General features: G+C 44.9%; 1 protein-coding gene across 3 annotated transcripts in view; it reads right to left on the bottom strand.

The window, feature by feature from the left end:
• The window catches only part of ELL (elongation factor for RNA polymerase II), a 388,638-nt gene that overhangs the window by 60,621 nt on the left and 310,030 nt on the right, over window positions 1-17,987 (bottom strand). For all 3 annotated transcript variants that reach the window (XM_063914738.1, XM_063914737.1, XM_063914739.1), the window contains one exon: window positions 7,288-7,750. In XM_063914738.1, coding sequence (XP_063770808.1) covers window positions 7,288-7,750 — 463 coding nt within the window. The remainder of the gene's footprint in view (window positions 1-7,287; window positions 7,751-17,987) is intronic.

Here is a 17,987-nt window from a genome sequence, read left to right as displayed (position 1 = left end):
GATGCCATCATGTCCACCTGTGGCAGTTCCCACCGACTTGCAATCTGCGTGAAGACTTCTTGATGAAGTCCCCACTCTCCCGGGTGGAGGTCGTGCCTGCTGAGGAAGTCTGCTTCCCAGTTGTCCACTCCCGGAATGAACACTGCTGACAGTGCGCTTACGTGATGCTCCGCCCAGCGAAGAATTCTGGTGGCTTCTGCCATCGCCACCCTGCTCCTTGTGCCGCCTTGGCGGTTTACATGAGCCACTGCGGTGATGTTGTCTGACTGAATCAGAACTGATTGGTCGCGAAGCAGGGTCTCCGCTTGACGTAGGGCATTGTATATGGCCCTTAGTTCCAAGATATTGATGTGAAGGCAAGTCTCCTGACTTGACCACAGACCTTGGAAATTTCTTCCCTGTGTGACTGCCCCCCACCCTCGGAGGCTTGCATCCGTGGTCACCAGGACCCAGTCCTGAATGCCGAATCTGCGGCCCTCGAGAAGGTGAGCACTCTGCAGCCACCACAGGAGAGACACCCTGGTCCTGGGGGATAGGGTGATCAGCCGATGCATCTGAAGATGTGATCCGGACCACTTGTCCAACAGATCCCATTGAAAGGTCCTCGCATGGAACCTGCCGAACGGAATGGCCTCGTATGATGCCACCATCTTTCCCAGGACTCGCGTGCAGTGATGCACCGACACCTGTTTTGGTTTTAATAGGTCTCTGACCAGTGTCATGAGCTCCTGAGCCTTCTCCATCGGGAGATAAACCCTCTTCTGGTCTGTGTCCAGAATCATGCCCAAGAAGGGCAGACGAGTCGTAGGAATCAACTGCGACTTTGGAATATTTAGAATCCAGCCGTGCTGTTGTAACACTTCCCGAAAGCGTGCTACGCTGATCAGAAACTGCTCTCTGGACCTCGCCTTTATGAGGAGATCGTCCAAGTATGGGATAATTGTGACCCCTTGCTTTCGCAGGAGCACCATCATTTTCGCCATTGCCTTGGTAAATATTCTCGGTGCCATGTAGAGACCAAACGGCAAGGTCTGGAATTGGTAATGACAATCCTGTACCACAAATCTGAGGTACGCCTGATGAGGTGGATAAATGGGGACATGAAGGTATGCATCCTTTATGTCCAGAGACACCATAAAATCCCCCCCTTCCAGGCTTGCGATGACCGCTCTGAGCGATTCCATCTTGAACTTAATCCTTTTCAGGTACATGTTCAGGGATTTTAAATTCAATATGGGTCTGACCGAACCGTCCGATTTCGGTATCACAAACATGGTCGAATAATAACCCTTTCCTTGTTGAAGGAGGGGAACCTTGACCACCACCTGCTGAAGATACAATTTGTGAATTGCAGCTAACACTATTTCCTTCTTTAAGGGGGAAGCTGGCAGGGCCGATTTGAGGTATCGGTGAGGGGGCATCTCTTCGAATTCTAGCTTGTATCCCTGAGACACAATCTCTATCGCCCAGGGATCCACCTGGGAGTGAACCCACTTGTGGCTGAAATTTCGGAGACGCGCCCCCACCGGGCCTAGCTCCGCCTGTGGAGCCCCAGCGTCATGCGGTTGATTTAGTGGAAGCCGGGGAGGACTTCTGTTCCTGGGAACTAGCTGTGTTGTGCAGCTTTTTTCCTCTGCCAAGAAAGGACGCACCTCGGACTTTGTTTTTCTGTGATCAAAAGGACTGCATTTGATAATACGGTGCTCTCTTAGGTTGTGAGGGAACATATGGCAAAAAATTTTACTTTCCAGCAGTAGCTGTGGAGACCAGGTCCGAGAGACCCTCCCCAAACAATTCCTCACCCTTGTAAGGTAAAACCTCCATGTGCCTTTTTGAGTCGGCATCGCCTGTCCATTGCCGAGTCCACAGGACCCTTCTGGCAGAAATCGACATTGCATTTATTCTAGAGCCCAGTAGGCTAATGTCTCTTTGAGCATCTCTCATATATAGGACAGCGTCTTTTATATGCCCCAGGGTCATTAATATAGTATCCTTGTCCAAGGTATCAAGTTCCTCAGATAAGGTATCCGTCCATGCTGCTACAGCACTACACACCCAGGCCGACGCAATTGCCGGCCTTAGTAAGGTACCTGAATATGTATAAATGGACTTCAGGGTACCCTCTTGCTTTCTATCCGCAGCATCTTTCAGGGTGGCCGTATCCTGTAACGGCAGGGCTAACCTCTTGGATAAGCATGTTAGAGCTTTGTCCACCCTAGGGCAGGATTCCCTGCGTAACCTGTCCGTTGGCGGGAAAGGATACGCCATAAGCATCCGTTTGGAAATCTGCAGTTTCCTATCTGGAGATTCCCAAGCCTTTTCACATAACTCATTTAGCTCATGTGAAGGGGGAAAGGTCACCACCTGCCTTTTTTCCCCATACATATGAACCCTCTTGTCAGGGACTGGGGTTTCCTCTGTGATGTGCAACACCTCTTTCATTGCTATAATCATATAACGGATGGCTTTAGCCAATTTAGGCTGTAACTTTGCATCATCGTAATTGACACTGGAGTCAGAATCCGTGTCGGTGTCTGTGTCAACAATTTGGGATAGTGGGCGCTTCTGAGACCCTGACGGCCTCTGCGATATAGGATCAGGCATGGGCTGAGACCCCGACTATCCTAAGGTTTCAGCTTTATCCAACCTTTTATGCAAGGAATTAACATTATCATTTAAAACCTTCCACATATCCATCCAATCAGGTGTCGGCGCCGTCGGCAGAGACACCACATTCATTTGCTCCCGCTCTGCTTCCACATAGCCTTCCTCGTCAAACATGTCAACACAAGCGTACCGACACACCACACACACAGGGGATGCTCTTTTAGAAGACAGTTCCCCCACAAGGCCCTTTGGAGAGACAGAGAGAGAGTATGCCAGCACACACCCCAGCGCTACATGTCCCAGGAATCACACAGTAACTTAGTGTTAACCCAGTAGCTGCTGTATATAATGTTTTTGCGCCTAATTTATGTGCCCCCCCCCCCTCTCTTTTTACCCTCTTCTACCGTGAATCTGCAGGGGAGAGCCTGGGGAGCTTCTTCTCAGCGGAGCTGTGGAGAGAAAATGGCGCTGGTGAGTGCTGAGGAAGAAGCCCCGCCCCCTCAGCGGCGGGCTTCTGTCCCGCGTTTCTGTACAATATAATGGCGGGGGCTCATGCATACATACAGTGCCCAACTGTATATATGCCCAACTTTTGCCAAGAGGTCCTAATTGCTGCCCAGGGTGCCCCCCCCCTGCGCCCTGCACCCTACAGTGACCGGAGTATGTGGGTGTAGTGTGGGAGCAATGGCGCACAGCTGCAGTGCTGTGCGCTACCTCAGTTTGAAGACTGGAGTCTTCTGCCGCCGATTTTGAAGTCTTCTTGCTTCTTTCACCCGGCTTCTGTCTTCCGGCTCTGCGAGGGGGACGGCGGCGCGGCTCCGGGATCGGAGGACAAAGGGTGAGATCCTGTGTACGATCCCTCTGGAGCTAATGGTGTCCAGTAGCCTAAGAAGCAGGACCTATCTTCAGAGAGTAGGGCTGCTTCTCTCCCCTCAGTCCCACGATGCAGGGAGTCTGTTGCCAGCAGATCTCCCAGAAAATAAAAAAAAACCTAACAAAATACTTTTATAGCAAGCTCAGGAGAGCTCACTAAACAGCACCCAGCTCGTCCGGGCACAGATTCAAACTGAGGTCTGGAGGAGGGACATAGAGGGAGGAGCCAGAGCACTTCAGCATCCAAATTCTTTCTTAAAGTGCCCTGTCTCCTGCGGAGCCCATCTATTCCCATGGTCCTTACGGAGTCCCCAGCATCCACTAGGACGTTAGAGAAAAATAAATATAAAGGTGTGATTAGCGCTGCTACCTATTTACCAAGTCTAACAATTTTGTGAATGTGTACAGTAGATAAGACAAATAAATGCATACATAAATCACTTCCTAAATAAGGATGGCTGCTGTGAGAAAGTCCTCTATGGAAGGACCTTATTTCAAAGTCCAAACGGAGAATGTGGAAAAAGTGGTAGGACCCAGCGCCTTCAGTTATGTACGTTATCCCGTAGTGGATATTACAATCAATCTCAATATGCATACCGGAAACCAGTGGATTTTCAATTAGTACATAATACCTCTCTGTATCCTGGTGATCCGGTCTTCCGGAATTTCCAGTGATCCAGTACGCCAACCACGGTATAGAAAACAAATGAACAATGATAGTGTAGTATTTTAACTACGTAGAGAAGTAGCGATTATTATATTTGGTGCCGTGAACGTGCTTTAAACCATGCAACAAATAGTGCAAGTGCACCCCTCTTGTGAAAATCCAGTAAAGGATTAAAGGTATTCTTCTCCAAGTGAAAAAGATAATTATATATAATAATACCTTCAATAATGATATGGCTTGCATATATGAATTCTCTGACAGGTCTTCTCCAGCATTTGCGGTGAGTACCTTAAATATGAGACTCCCAGTGGGAGAGAATACTACTCATAGGGGTATATGCAATTACGGGCGAATTGCGGCACTTTTTCACCCGTTTTTAAATTCGACACAATTCGACCGTCGAATTTCGGCAGGTGGGTGCCGGAATTCGACATATTCAATAAAAAACAAATTTGACAGTCCCGCTGTCGAAAAACGGCCGATTTGATGGATTTTGATTAGATTTTTAAAAATGTTTAAAACACGGGAAAAATCCCGAAAAAAAATTGCGTGGGGTCCCCCCTCCTAAGCATAACCAGCCTCGGGCTCTTTGAGCCGGTCCTGGTTGCAAAAATACGGGGGGAAAAATGACAGGGGATCCCCCGTATTTTAACAACCAGCACCGGGCTCTGCGCCTGGTGCAAAAAATACGGGGGACAAAAAGAGTAGGAGTCCCCCGTATTTTTTGTACCAGCACCCGGCTCCACTAGCTGGACAGATAATGCCACAGCCGGGGGTCACTTTTATACAGCGCCCTGCGGCCGTGGCATTAAATACCCAACTAGTCACCCCTGGCCGGGGTACCCTGGAGGAGTGGGGACCCCTTCAATCAAGGGATCCCCCCCCCCAGCCACCCAAGGGCCAGGGGTGAAGCTGGATGGGGGGCTGATAGCCTTGTTGAAAATGTAAGAATATTGTTTTTTGCAGAAGAACTACAAGTCCCCGCAAGCCGGTACTAGGAGAACCACAAGTACCAGCATGCGAGGGGGAAACGGGCCCGCTGGTACCTGTAGTTCTACTGCAAAAAAAATACCCAAATAAAAACAGGACACAGACACCGTGAAAGTATAACTTTATTACATACATGCCGACACACATACTTACCTATGTTGACACGCCGACTCTGGCCTCGTCTCCAATGTCGACGTCCGGGGTACCTGAAAATAAAATTATACTCACCTGATCCAGTGTCCGGTTCTTTTATTGTAATCCATGTACTTGGCAAAACAAAAAAACGCATTTACCCGAACCAGACGGACTGAAAGGGGTCCCATGTTTACACATGGGACCCCTTTCCTCGAATGCAGAGACCCCCCGTGACTCCTGTCACAGAAAGGTCCCTTCAGCCAATTAGGAAGTGCCACTTCGTGGCACTCTCCTGATTGGCTTTGCGCGTCTGAGCTGGCAGACAGCGCATCGCACAGCTCCCTCCATTAGTTTCAATGGTGGGAACTTTGCGGTCAGCGGTGGGGTTACCCGCGGTCAGGTGACCTCACCGCTGACCGCAAAGTTCCCACCATTGAAGATAATGGAGGTGGCTGTGCGATGCGCGTCTGACAGCTCCGACGCGCATACAGCTAATCAGGAGAGTGCCACGAAGTGGCGCTTCCTGATTGGCTGAAGGGACCCTCTGTGACAGTACTTACCGCAAATGCTGGAGAAGACCTCTCAGAGAATTCATATATGCAAGCCATATCATTATTGAAGGTATTATTATATATAATAAACTTTTTCACTTGGAGAAGAATACCTTTAATCCTTTACTGGATTTTCACAAGAGGGGTGCACTTGCACTATTTGTTACATGGTTTAAAGCACGTTCACGGCACCAAATATAATCATCACTACTTCTCTACGTAGTTAAAATACTACACTATCATTGTTCATTTGTTTTCTATACCGTGGTTGGCGTACTTGATCACTGGAAATTCCGGAAGACCGGATCACCAGGATACAGAGAGGCATTATGTACTAATTGAAAATCCACTGGTTTCCGGTACGCATATTGAGATTGATTGTAATACCCACTACGGGCTAACGTATATCACTGAAGGTGCTGGGTCCTACCACTTTTTGCATAATAAATATATATATATATATATATATATATATATATATATATATATATATATATATATACATACACACACACACATTTTTTTTTTTTTTTTTTTCGAAAAAAGAGATATGGTACACTTGACACCATTGGTCACTGATGCCCATATCTTTTTTTATGTTAATTATTCCGCTGCTGGCTAATTTAAGGGCCTGCTGACACCCTTTGTACTGAGGGAGGGTCAATTTTTGTTTATCACAAGACTTTTCTCTATCACAAGAGAGATGCAGCGCCACTTGTGGGATTACCACTCCAAATAAATCAGTTGAATTAATATGACACTCCCAACTATCATGGGCGTCAGCTGTCCCTTAAGTATACAGTAGTGGTGGACTACTGAGAAGAAACGTATGGTAGTACAGTATAAGGGTTCAAGCAACCAATGGTGTCCGGAACTTCAAGGGGTAGTCTAATGGACGAAACGCGTTAGGCTCTTCCTCTGTGACCTCCTGCTAACTGAGTTAAGCCTCTACTAATTTTTAATTTGAATATATATTTTTCATACCTGCTATTCTAGTTGAGGTCTGACCCCTCTTTTAGTTTCATTTATATTTATAGTAGTCCATTTTGCTTTGTTTCTTAGATATTGTGCTAAAATAAAATGTTTGTTATTTTTATCTTATACGTACACTTAATAATTAGTGCACTGCAGTTCCAGACGCCATTGGAAGCTTGAACCCTTATACTGTGCGTATATATACACATATACACACACACATATATATATATATATATATATATATATATATACATACATACATACATACATACATACATATATATATATATATATACACATATACATACATACACACGCACACATATGTAGACAGGTCGTCGACGTTTCAAATATATATATTTTTTTCTCTCTTTTTAACGGTTTTCAAATCAAGACAGAGTTATTCCATAAACGTACCATGCTTAAGCACATATTATAATAGCATTGCAATGGACCCTGTATGATTAAGAAAGCACTGGTACTTACCTAAGACATCCTGAAGAGTGCCGCTAATTAATTCAGAGCTTTTTCCCGAACTGCAGTTTTGCTTGTCTTCTGTGTCCTTCTCCTTGGTACGATCCCGCTCTTTGTGCTTTCTGGATTTTTTTTTGGGTTTCCCATGTGTGGGATTAGAGTTCTGTTTGGCAGCAGCGGGAAAGTCTGTCTGTTGTGGGTGGCTAAGCCTCTCTGAGGCGTCCTGGTTATCACAGTCTTTATGTTGTGTGTCCGTACTGGAGTCTGAAAGAGGGTCATGGGGCGGAGGTAGGTGGGAACTTGAGCTTACTGGATCCAAAGTAGGAGGCAGTGTTGGGGGTGCTGGTGAATCCTTTCCATTGGAAGAATTTAGCTTCCCATTGAAAGTAGGCTGTGATCGGTGTGTGAAGTGGGAAATGCGTGGTTTCTTGTTGGCTAAAGGGTCAATGAACTCTGTATTTTGTAAGGGTCGTTTCTGTGATGAGAAAAAAAAAATAATGGACACATATGAGGCCGATATAACCAAATACTGCATGTTACACTTTCTGATTTAATATCCTGCAAAGTAGGAGACACTTAAATACCAATTTTAATCAGATCATAACATAATTAGCTCTATCAATATCATTAATTATTCAAGTCTCCAATTAAGCACTAGGATGTATATATTACACAAGCTATAGACGTTATTATATTAACAATTTTCATTATAGAAAGTGTACAATATAAAATGCTAAATGTTTTAAACAGGCATACTTCAGCACCTTATGGAGATAACTGTAGGTATGGAGAGGTTGTGCACTGCCATCGTTTTCAGAACACGGAAACATTAAAAACTTCTGGTATAGGGCAAATTCACTGTCAAACATTTATCAATTTTTGTTAAAATTTAACAAGTAAGTTTCTTTTTACAAACGATGGATGTAATATCAAAATGCCTAACGGGCTTAGTTTTATATGTAGCAAACCCCCCTCCCCCCACTTTCTCAGTTCTACCTAATACAATATCACAGAGTCATCAATTATGGGACAAACCAAGTTCACCACAGTTTTGTAATGGAAAATTCTACTTGATAATGCCCCACCACTCCAAATTAAGAGCCTGTGTTTTATTTTTATTAGTGGGATCCGACATTGGAGATCTGAAAGGGTACTAGAGAAGGACACAGGTTTATGAGATCGGATATCAATAAGCTGACCCACCGTAAGGAGCCCTCCAGACTCCCAGTTCCCAAAAACGCGTGACGCAAAAGCCAGATTTTCAGAATGGCGAGGCAAACATGGCAGATCGTTATATTTAACGGACTATTTTAAAAAAATTAAGGTTTTTTTTTTTTTTAAGGACGAATATTCGACTGCTACTATATATAGAAAAACAAAAATACCCCACAAATATTGAACACACATGGATTTTAGCTTACCGACTTTATAACAAACCTAACATTTTAGATGTTCAATTTTTCTTAAATTTTTTTACATTTACATTGTGCTGGGGGCTGGTGAAATGTTACCGAATTTGGCAGAGATTTACAGAATGGCTTCACTGGCATGCTTAAGTCACGAAAAATACACTATTGTCAAGTGATAAGTAGTGATGGACTAGATTACTTGAATCATAAAATGTTGAAGGAAAAACCAAACAAAAAAAACGCACTAATTTTGATTTACACTGTTAAGAGGGGTACACAGAGATCTGTGCTTAAATTGTAAGAAATCTGACTAGATTGCTTAGAAGTTAAGCACGGATCTCTCAGTGTGTATCCCCTACAGCGATAGATATGCGCGTTATCGCCGATGCTAGATTGGCCTGTAGGTACAATCTGGCAGGTCACTCATTTCACCGCTGGGTGAATTGAGCAGCCCCTCCCCCCCCCCCCCTCCCCAGCACACATCGCGCTGTGTGCTAAACGTTCTGTGCTAGATCGCTCAGCACCCATCTCTACGGGGCTTCAAGAAAGATTTGATGTGGCCCACCAGACTCCAGGAGGTGTATATATAAAATTCCCCCACACAAGAGGTACATATTAGAGCAGCAAGATTGGAAACATTGTAATACTGTAATTCATTTATAAACCATCCATGTTATATAATTTGGCAAGTCATTTAAATCAGTTATGTTTTAAAACTCTCCCCCCTCCCACACCACACAATGCAATTTAAGAAAATTCCTCATTAAAACCTGGACATAGTTATCAGATATACCAGATCCCACACAGACAACTTGTATCTCCAGGTGCTTTGAAACTACAAGTCCCATGCATAACCTGTCAGCTAGCTACTTATTTCTAATGGCTCTGCCCTCTAAACATTATCTAGGGCTGGGTTTGGAGTAATGTCTTCAACCAGAAAGGAGAGCTCCAAATAGTATCAAAACCTTATATTGTGAACTCAATAAATGAGTAACCAAATGATTCCTTTATAAAGGCTTTTATTGTATCATTTGATATATATAATAATTTTCAAGTGATTAAACAAGGATTTATATATTTTACATTTGAAACCTAAAAAACTTCCAACTTTCACAAAACATAACTAATGCAGTGATACAGGCAGTACACATGAATCATCACTAGGTGACAGCACTGGATAAAGTTTCCAATCTACAACGGAACACAAATGGCAGATGTACATGCAACGTTCCCCTTTATGGTTACATCACTAAGCACCAATAAAATTCCCCCCAAAAAACAATTTCACACACTGTTTGAACTGTGCTATACAAAAGGTGTACCTATTTTAGCCATACCATAAGTGACAACATAGAAGTATGGAAATACAAATACAGAAAAAATTACTTCATGACTGACAAATACTGTCCTAGTGATCAAGGAAATAGTTCAGGCATAGTGTGCAAGTCAGAGCTTGCTAGTGACAGCCTAGTTAGAGAGAAAAACACTGCCACCATTCTCTTCAGGCAATTTACAATAGAACAAAACAGGATATAGAGAGCCATTCTGCAAGCAGTTAATCTGTGGAAGGTAAAGCTAGTCAAGTTCAGCAGGAAGTTGAATCAGACTGGAATTTGGATAAAGCTACCAGCTATAATCTCAGGATGAATCACATCCTGCAGTCCATTGCAGTCATTAAGCAATACTAGACACCTACAGGTTTTGGATATTTCAGTCTTCAATGGTTAACTTAGGAAAAATAAAAGCTGGTATGTACAATAAACATGGTTAATCATGGAAGGATATTTAACATTTTATATTTCAGATCTAGCTCATTAAATAGTTCATTGCAGATATAGGTGGTGAATTCAATTATCTCCTATCGAATTCACACCCTTGTGTACGCAATTGTAGGCTGTTTAAGGCATTGGTGAAAAATACTTCAAAATTGGCAAAAACGGCATGACTAGTGTGAAAACACATGGATTCGCCGATCAACATGTTTTTTGCTACAGTACTGCTGAATTTTTCGCCTAGGCGACAAAACGGCCCTGCTATTGAATAGGACGAATGCTCATTCGCCCACAAAAAAAAATATGCAAAAATGGCCCTATTTGAATACCCCCCCTTAGGATGAGATTGAGGAAGTTTAACTTTGTAAAAAAATACAGAAAAAAATTATTTTTCTTTGTTTATAAAAAAATTAATAAGATTTTAAACCTACCGGTAAATCTTTTTCTCCTAGTCCGTAGAGGATGCTGGGGACTCCGTAAGGACCATGGGGAATAGACGGGTTCCGCAGGAGACATGGGCACTAATCAGAACTTTAGATATGGGTGTGCACTGGCTCCTCCCTCTATTCCCCTCCTCCAGACCTCAGTTAGAGAAACTGTGCCCAGAGGAGACTGACACTACGAGGAAAGGATTTTTGTTAATCCAAGGGCAAGATTCGTACCAGCCCACACCATCCACACCGTATAACATGGATATACGAACCAGTCAACAGTATGAAACAAAACAGCATCAGCCCGAGACTGATCAAGACTGTAACATAACCCTAATGTAAGCAGAATCTATATACAAGTCTTGCAGAATTTAGTCTGCACATGGGACGGGCGCCCAGCATCCTCTACGGACTAGGAGAAAAAAGATTTACCGGTAGGTTTAAAATCTTATTTTCTCTTACGTCCTAGAGGATGCTGGGGACTCCGTAAGGACCATGGGGATTATACCAAAGCTCCAAAACGGGCGGGAGAGTGCGGATGACTCTGCAGCACTGATTGAGCAAACATGAGGTCCTCATCAGCCAGGGTATCAAACTTGTAGAACTTTGCAAAGGTGTTTGAACCCGACCAAGTCGCTGCTCGGCAAAGCTGTAATGCCGAGACACCTCGGGCAGCCGCTCAAGAAGAGCCCACCTTCTTAGTGGAATGGGCCTTCACAGAATTTGGTAACGGCAATCCAGCCGTAGAATGAGCCTGCTGAATCGTGTTACAGATCCAGCGACCAATAGTCTGCTTAGAAGCAGGGGCGCCAACCTTGTTGGCTGCATACAGGACAAACAGTGCCTCTGTTTTCCTAACCCGAGCCGTTCTGGCTACATACATTTTCAATGCCCTGACCACATCAAGGGACTCGGAATCCTCCAAGTCCCGTGTAGCCACAGGCACCACAATAGGTTGGTTCATATGAAAAGCAGAAACCACCTTGGGCAAAAATTGAGGACGAGTCCGCAATTCTGCTCTATCCACATGGAATATCAGATAGGGGCTCTTGTGAGATAAAGCCGCCAACTCAGACACTCGCCTTGCCGATGCCAAGGCCAACAACATGACCACTTTCCAAGTGAGATATTTTAAGTCCACCGTTTTAAGTGGATCAAACCAGTGAGACTTAAGGAACCGCAACACCACGTTAAGGTCCCAGGGTGCCACTGGGAGCACAAAAGGAGGCTGGATATGCAGCACTCCCTTCACAAAAGTCTGGACTTCTGGGAGAGAAGCCAATTCCTTCTGAAAGAAAATGGATAGGGCCGAAATCTGAACCTTAATGGAACCTAATTTTAGACCCAAATTCACTCCCGTCTGTAGGCATGAAGGAAACGGCCCAAATGGAATTCTTCCGGAGGAGCATTCCTGGACTCACACCACGATATATACTTCCACCATATACGGTGATAATGTTTCGCTGTCACGTCTTTCCTAGCCTTTATCAGAGTAGGAATGACCTCACCCGGAATACCCTTTTCCGCTAGGATCCGGCGTTCAGCCGCCATGCCGTCAAACGCAGCCGCGGTAAGTCTTGGAACAGACAGGGCCCCTGTTGTAACAGGTCCTCGCTTAGAGGAAGAGGCCACGGATCTTCTGTGAGCACCTCCTGCAGATCCGGATACCAGGCCCTTCGTGGCCAATCTGGAACGATGAGAATAGTCTGTACTCCTTTTCGTCTTATGATTCTCAATATCTTTGAGATGAGCGGAAGAGGAGGAAATACATAGACCGACTGAAACACCCATGGTGTCACCAGAGCGTCCACCGCCACTGCCTGAGGGTCCCTCGACCTGGCGCAATACTTCGGTAGTTTCTTGTTGAGGCGTGACGCCATCATGTCTATCTGAGGCAGTCCCCACCGACTTGCAATCTCCGCGAAGACTTCCTGATGAAGGGCCCACTCTCCTGGATGTAGATAGTGTCTGCTGAGGAAGTCTGCTTCCCAGTTGTCCACTCCCGGAATGAAGACTGCTGTCATGGCGCTTACATGATTTTCCGCCCAGCAAAGAATCCTGGTGGCTTCTGCCATTGCCACTCTGCTCTTTGTTCCGCCTTGGCGGTTTACATGCGCCACTGCGGTGATGTTGTCTGACTGGATCAGAACTGGTAGTTCGCAAAGCAAATCTTCCGCTTGTCGAAGGGCATTGTATATGGCCCTCAACTCCAGTATGTTGATGTGAAGACCAGCCTCCTAGCTTGACCACAGACCCTGGAAGTTTCTTCTAGAGATGAGCGGATTCGGTTTTACTCGGTTTTACTCGGTTCTCAAAACCGAATCTTATTGGCTATCCAAAACAGGTGACATCCGTGAGCCAATTAGATGCCGTTTTGAGAACCGAGTAAAACCGAGTAAAACCGAACCCGCTCATCTCTAGTTTCTTCCCTTTGTGACTGCTCCCCAACCTCGGAGGCTCGTGTCCGTGGTTACCAGAACCCAGTCCTGAATGCCGAACCTGCGACCCTCCAGAAGGCGAGCACTCTGCAGCCACCACAGGAGAGATACCCTGGCCCTGGGGGACAGGGTGATCATCTGATGAATTTGTAGATGAGACCCGGACCACTTCTCCAGAAGGTCCCATTGAAAAGTTCTCGCATGAAACCTGCCGAATGGGATGGCCTCGTAAGTCGCCACCATCTTTCCCAGAACTCGAGTGCAGTGATGCACCGATACCCTCTTTGGCTTCAATAGGTCCTTGACCAAAGACATGAGTTCTTGGGCCTTTTCCGTCGGAAGATAAACCCTTTTCTGGTCCGTATCCAGAATCATGCCTAAGAAAGGCAACCGAGTCGTTGGTACCAACTGTGACTTCGGGAAATTGAGAATCCAGCCGTGCTGTTGCAACACCCTCAGGGAGAGTGATACGCTGTTCAGTAACTGTTCTCTCGATCTCGCTTTTATCAGGAGATCGTCCAAGTACGGGATAATTGTGACACCCTGCTTGCGCAGGAGCACCATCATTTCCGCCATTACCTTGATGAAAATCCTCGGGGCTGTGGAAAGCCCAAACGGCAACGTCTGAAATTGGTAATGACAATCCTGTACAGCAAACCTCAGGAACGCCTGATGAGGCAGATATATGGGAACATGAAGGTATGCATCCTTTATGTCCAGGGACACCATATAATCCCACCCTTCCAGGCTGGCGATGACCGCTCTGAGCGACTCCATCTTGAACTTGAACCTTTTTAAGTATAGGTTTTTTTTATTTGTTTTTTTTTTTTTTACATATTTTCATTGAAGCAATATATGAATTACATACACAAATTTTCACAGTAGGTCAAACCTATGTCAAATAGAAAAAAGCGAAAGGGGAGTAAATAACAATACAACTGAGTCCCCAATCAAGAGACATTCCAAACAGTACAAATAATAATATTACACTTATATGGAACATGCCTCTCGGGGCTTCAGTAACCATTAGATTAAGAGCTGGTCCAGTCAGCTGAACCAGACGCGTGCAGGTGAGGATAGAAAATAAATAAATAAAATTGCCCATGACCAAATGCCAACCTCCCCCAATCGTCTACCGAGCTAAGAATAGCATTCAGTTCTGTAGCACAATCGGCGGATCCCCCGCAATCGTTCTAGTCAAAAACCATTCTGTATTAGATAAAGAGTTATGGAGCTGCGTCTTGACTGCCGTCGACAAGGTCGTTATATAGCTTTCCCATACGTCAAAGAATCTCTGTATCTTAGTATCTTTTTCTAGCAAAATTCCTATCCATTCCATCCGAAAGATAAAATAATTTGGCTTTAAACAACGAAAGTGTAGGTGGATCTCTAGCAATCAATACTTGCAGAATAGCCTTTCTGGCTGCTATACTAACTGCCAGCAGTAGCTTTCTACTTCCCTGTGAGAGACGTAGGTCCGGTGAGACTATACCGAAAAGCGCCCACTTTGGGCACAATCTCAAATAATTCACTAGGTTAGTCATTAAGTAATTCCTTATCCTTATCCAGAACTGTCTAATCAGAGGGCATGTCCACAAGCAGTGATATAGGTCTGCCTGGAGAGAACCACACTTCCAACAAGCATGCGTGTCAGCTAGTCCTATGAGACCTCTTCTATGAGGCGACAAATAAGTCCTGTGCAAAATATTAAGAGACATTTCTTTGTACCTAGAAGAGGGAAACAGTTTACAAGCTTTGGCATGGGCCGTAAGCAAGTCAGTCGTCTCGAGCCCCGGGAGGCATTCCGTCCAGGACCGGATACCTCCCTGTCCCGTAGAGAAGTCTAGAACCGTCTGAAAGTATCCATATGCTATTGATATTGCCTTACTAGTTCTAGGGGCTTGTTGCAGCAATTTATCTATCGAATTGCTCCAATCCATAGGTGAGAAACAGCTAATCGTAGCAGAAACATAGTGTTGGGCCAAAAGAAAGGCCACAGGATAGGCCAGTAAAACTGGATGTCTAGCAGTGGCTTCCTGGAATGTGAGCGGCCTCAAGCTTTGCAAATCCACCAAATGAGCTATCTTGGAAACACCCCCCATTCGCCAGATGTTGAATGGATAATGCGCCCTACCCTCCTGGAAGTCTGGATTAGCCATGAACGGAAGGTATAGTGATCTGTGGGAGTTCAGATCTAGTTTGTTACGTATATCTGTCCATAGTTTTTTAATGCTCCAAAATAGTAGATTCCTCCTCCACTCCTCAGACACCTCCAGAGCATGCAGATGTAAAAAGGCAACCAGGTCCCCCCCTTGTAAAAATTCTCTATCTAAGTCAGTATTTGTGTAGTTATTGTCATTGTGTACCCAGTCATGCAAATACCGTAGTTGAGTGGCATGGGAATACCATAGAACATTAGGAAAATTAATTCCCCCATTCTCCGTGGTTTGCTGTAATTTAATCAACGCTATACGTGGTTTTCCAAATAAAGAGTCTAAAAAGAAAATTGATGCGTTGAACATCTTTAGGTAGGAGCACATGTGGCATGGCCTGAATAAAGTACATCAAACGGGGGAATGATATCATCTTTATCAAATTCGCTCTCCCCATGTATGATAAAGGCAGAGATTTCCAGGTGTCAAGCTCAGCCTCAATTTTTCTGATAGCCGAGGTAAAATTTAGAGTATAAAGTCGCTCCGGTTGTCTCGATATTTGAATCCCCAGATAAGTGAAGTGATCTGAGCTCCATTTCAGTGGTAAACCCCCCACCCCGGTTCTCAAAAACGCACCACTCCCCAGTCTTAGTGCCACTGACTTCGACCAGTTAACATTGAAGCCAGAAATCTATCCATACGCCTGCAGTAGATTAAATATATGAGTCAAGGAAGTCCCCGGATCTGAAACATACAGCAGTAGATCATCAGCAAATGCAGTAAGCTTTAGCTCCCTGCGACCTATCTGAATGCCATGAAACTGAGTGTCAGTCAATAGCAAACGATGGAGGGGATCTATGGCTAAATTGAACAACAAGGGGGACAAGGGACAGCCCTGTTGTGTGCCACGATGCATAATCACCGGATCACTGGTATAGCCATTCAGTAAGAGGGTAGTGGAAGAAGAGTCATATAAATAACGAATAATATCAATAAAGTCATGGTGGAAGAGTCTACGTTCCAAGACCCTGAATAGATGGGGCCAAAGTACCGTATCGAAGGCTTTAGTAGTGTCTAGACTGAGGAGTTTATTCCTGGAATGGGGCGAATGAGCAGAGGCCATTACTGCAGCAATAGCAGCCCGAATACCTTTTACCGAATGTGTATTACGAGCAAAGCCAAGCTGATGAGTAGTTAGAGCGTGTGGGAGAATCGTCTGTAGTCGATGCCAAAATCTTGGTGAATAATTTTATGTCGGTATTTAACAACGTAATGGGCCTGTACGAGGTCACCAATTGAGGGTCTTGAGCGGGTTTGGGATCATAACGGTATGGGCTGTTGTGAAATGATGAAAAGGGGCACGATGATGCAACAGGCCGTTAAATAGCTCTAGCAGAGTTGGAATTATATGAGGCTGAAGGATTTTATAAAATTCATTGGAGAGGCCGTCCGGGCCCGGGGATTTGGGCAGGTGGAGTTTAGACATAGCCGAGATAAGCTCCTCCTCCGTAATTGCACTCACCAGTAACTCCGACTGCGCACTCGTTATAGGAGGCAAAGCTGAATCAGGTAAAAGTGCGGCATGAGCACAGTCATTAAAAGGGAGATCCGAATATAAGTCGGCAAAGTAAGATTAAAAATGTTTCACTATAGCAGGGGAAGTGGTAAGGAGATGCCCCGTATCCCGATGCTTAACAGCCGTTATGAACTTTCGAGCAGTTTTCTTCCAAGCCATATTAACCAAAAGTCGACCAGACTTGTTACCCCACTGGTAATACTTATGAGAGGAAAACACCACGTCCCGCTTTGCTTGCGCGAGAAAGTGGTCATTCAGTAGTTGTTTTGCCTGCAAATAGAGCCGCAAAGATTCCTCAGTTTGTAGGGCATGGTGATTCTGCAGCGCAACATCTAGCTCCAAATGTAGTGTAGTATACGTCGCCAGATTTTTCTTCTTCAATCTATGGACATACTCAATAATTTGACCCCTAAGAACAGCCTTCGCCGCACCCCAAAGAATATTTGGGCGATCCCAGTGTTCAAGGTTATCGTCTAAAAAGTTGGCCCAATTAGTTATCAAAAATTTCCGAAAGTCATCGCAATTATAAAGATAACTCGGAAACCTCCAGTGTCTGGAGCCCCCTGACTGAAGAGTTCTCTGTAACGTTAATGTCACCGGAGCGTGATCCGATATCAAAATGTTATGGATATCATCATGCGCGACCCGCGTGACAAGAGAATCCGCAATTAAAATCGAGTCAATCCTGGACCAAGATCGATGAACCCCAGAGAAAAAAGTGAATGATTTGTTGGAGGGGTTTAGGAGACGCCAAACGTCAGTAAGCTGGAGGGAGACCATTAAAGTTTGAAGGTGTGACCAGAAAGAAGATTGGGAAGTGCGTGGGACAGGAGATTTATCAACAGTAGGATCATTTACAGTATTCCAATCACCGCCCAGGACAAGCTGAAAATTGTCGCGTTGCAACAACTGAGAGCTCAACTCCCGGAGGAA

Source organism: Pseudophryne corroboree, chromosome 1 (genome assembly GCF_028390025.1).
Source record: "Pseudophryne corroboree isolate aPseCor3 chromosome 1, aPseCor3.hap2, whole genome shotgun sequence".
Taxonomy (NCBI): Eukaryota; Metazoa; Chordata; class Amphibia; order Anura; family Myobatrachidae; genus Pseudophryne; species Pseudophryne corroboree.
Note: the sequence above shows the minus strand (reverse complement) of the source record. Positions and strands in the feature narration are given on the sequence as shown.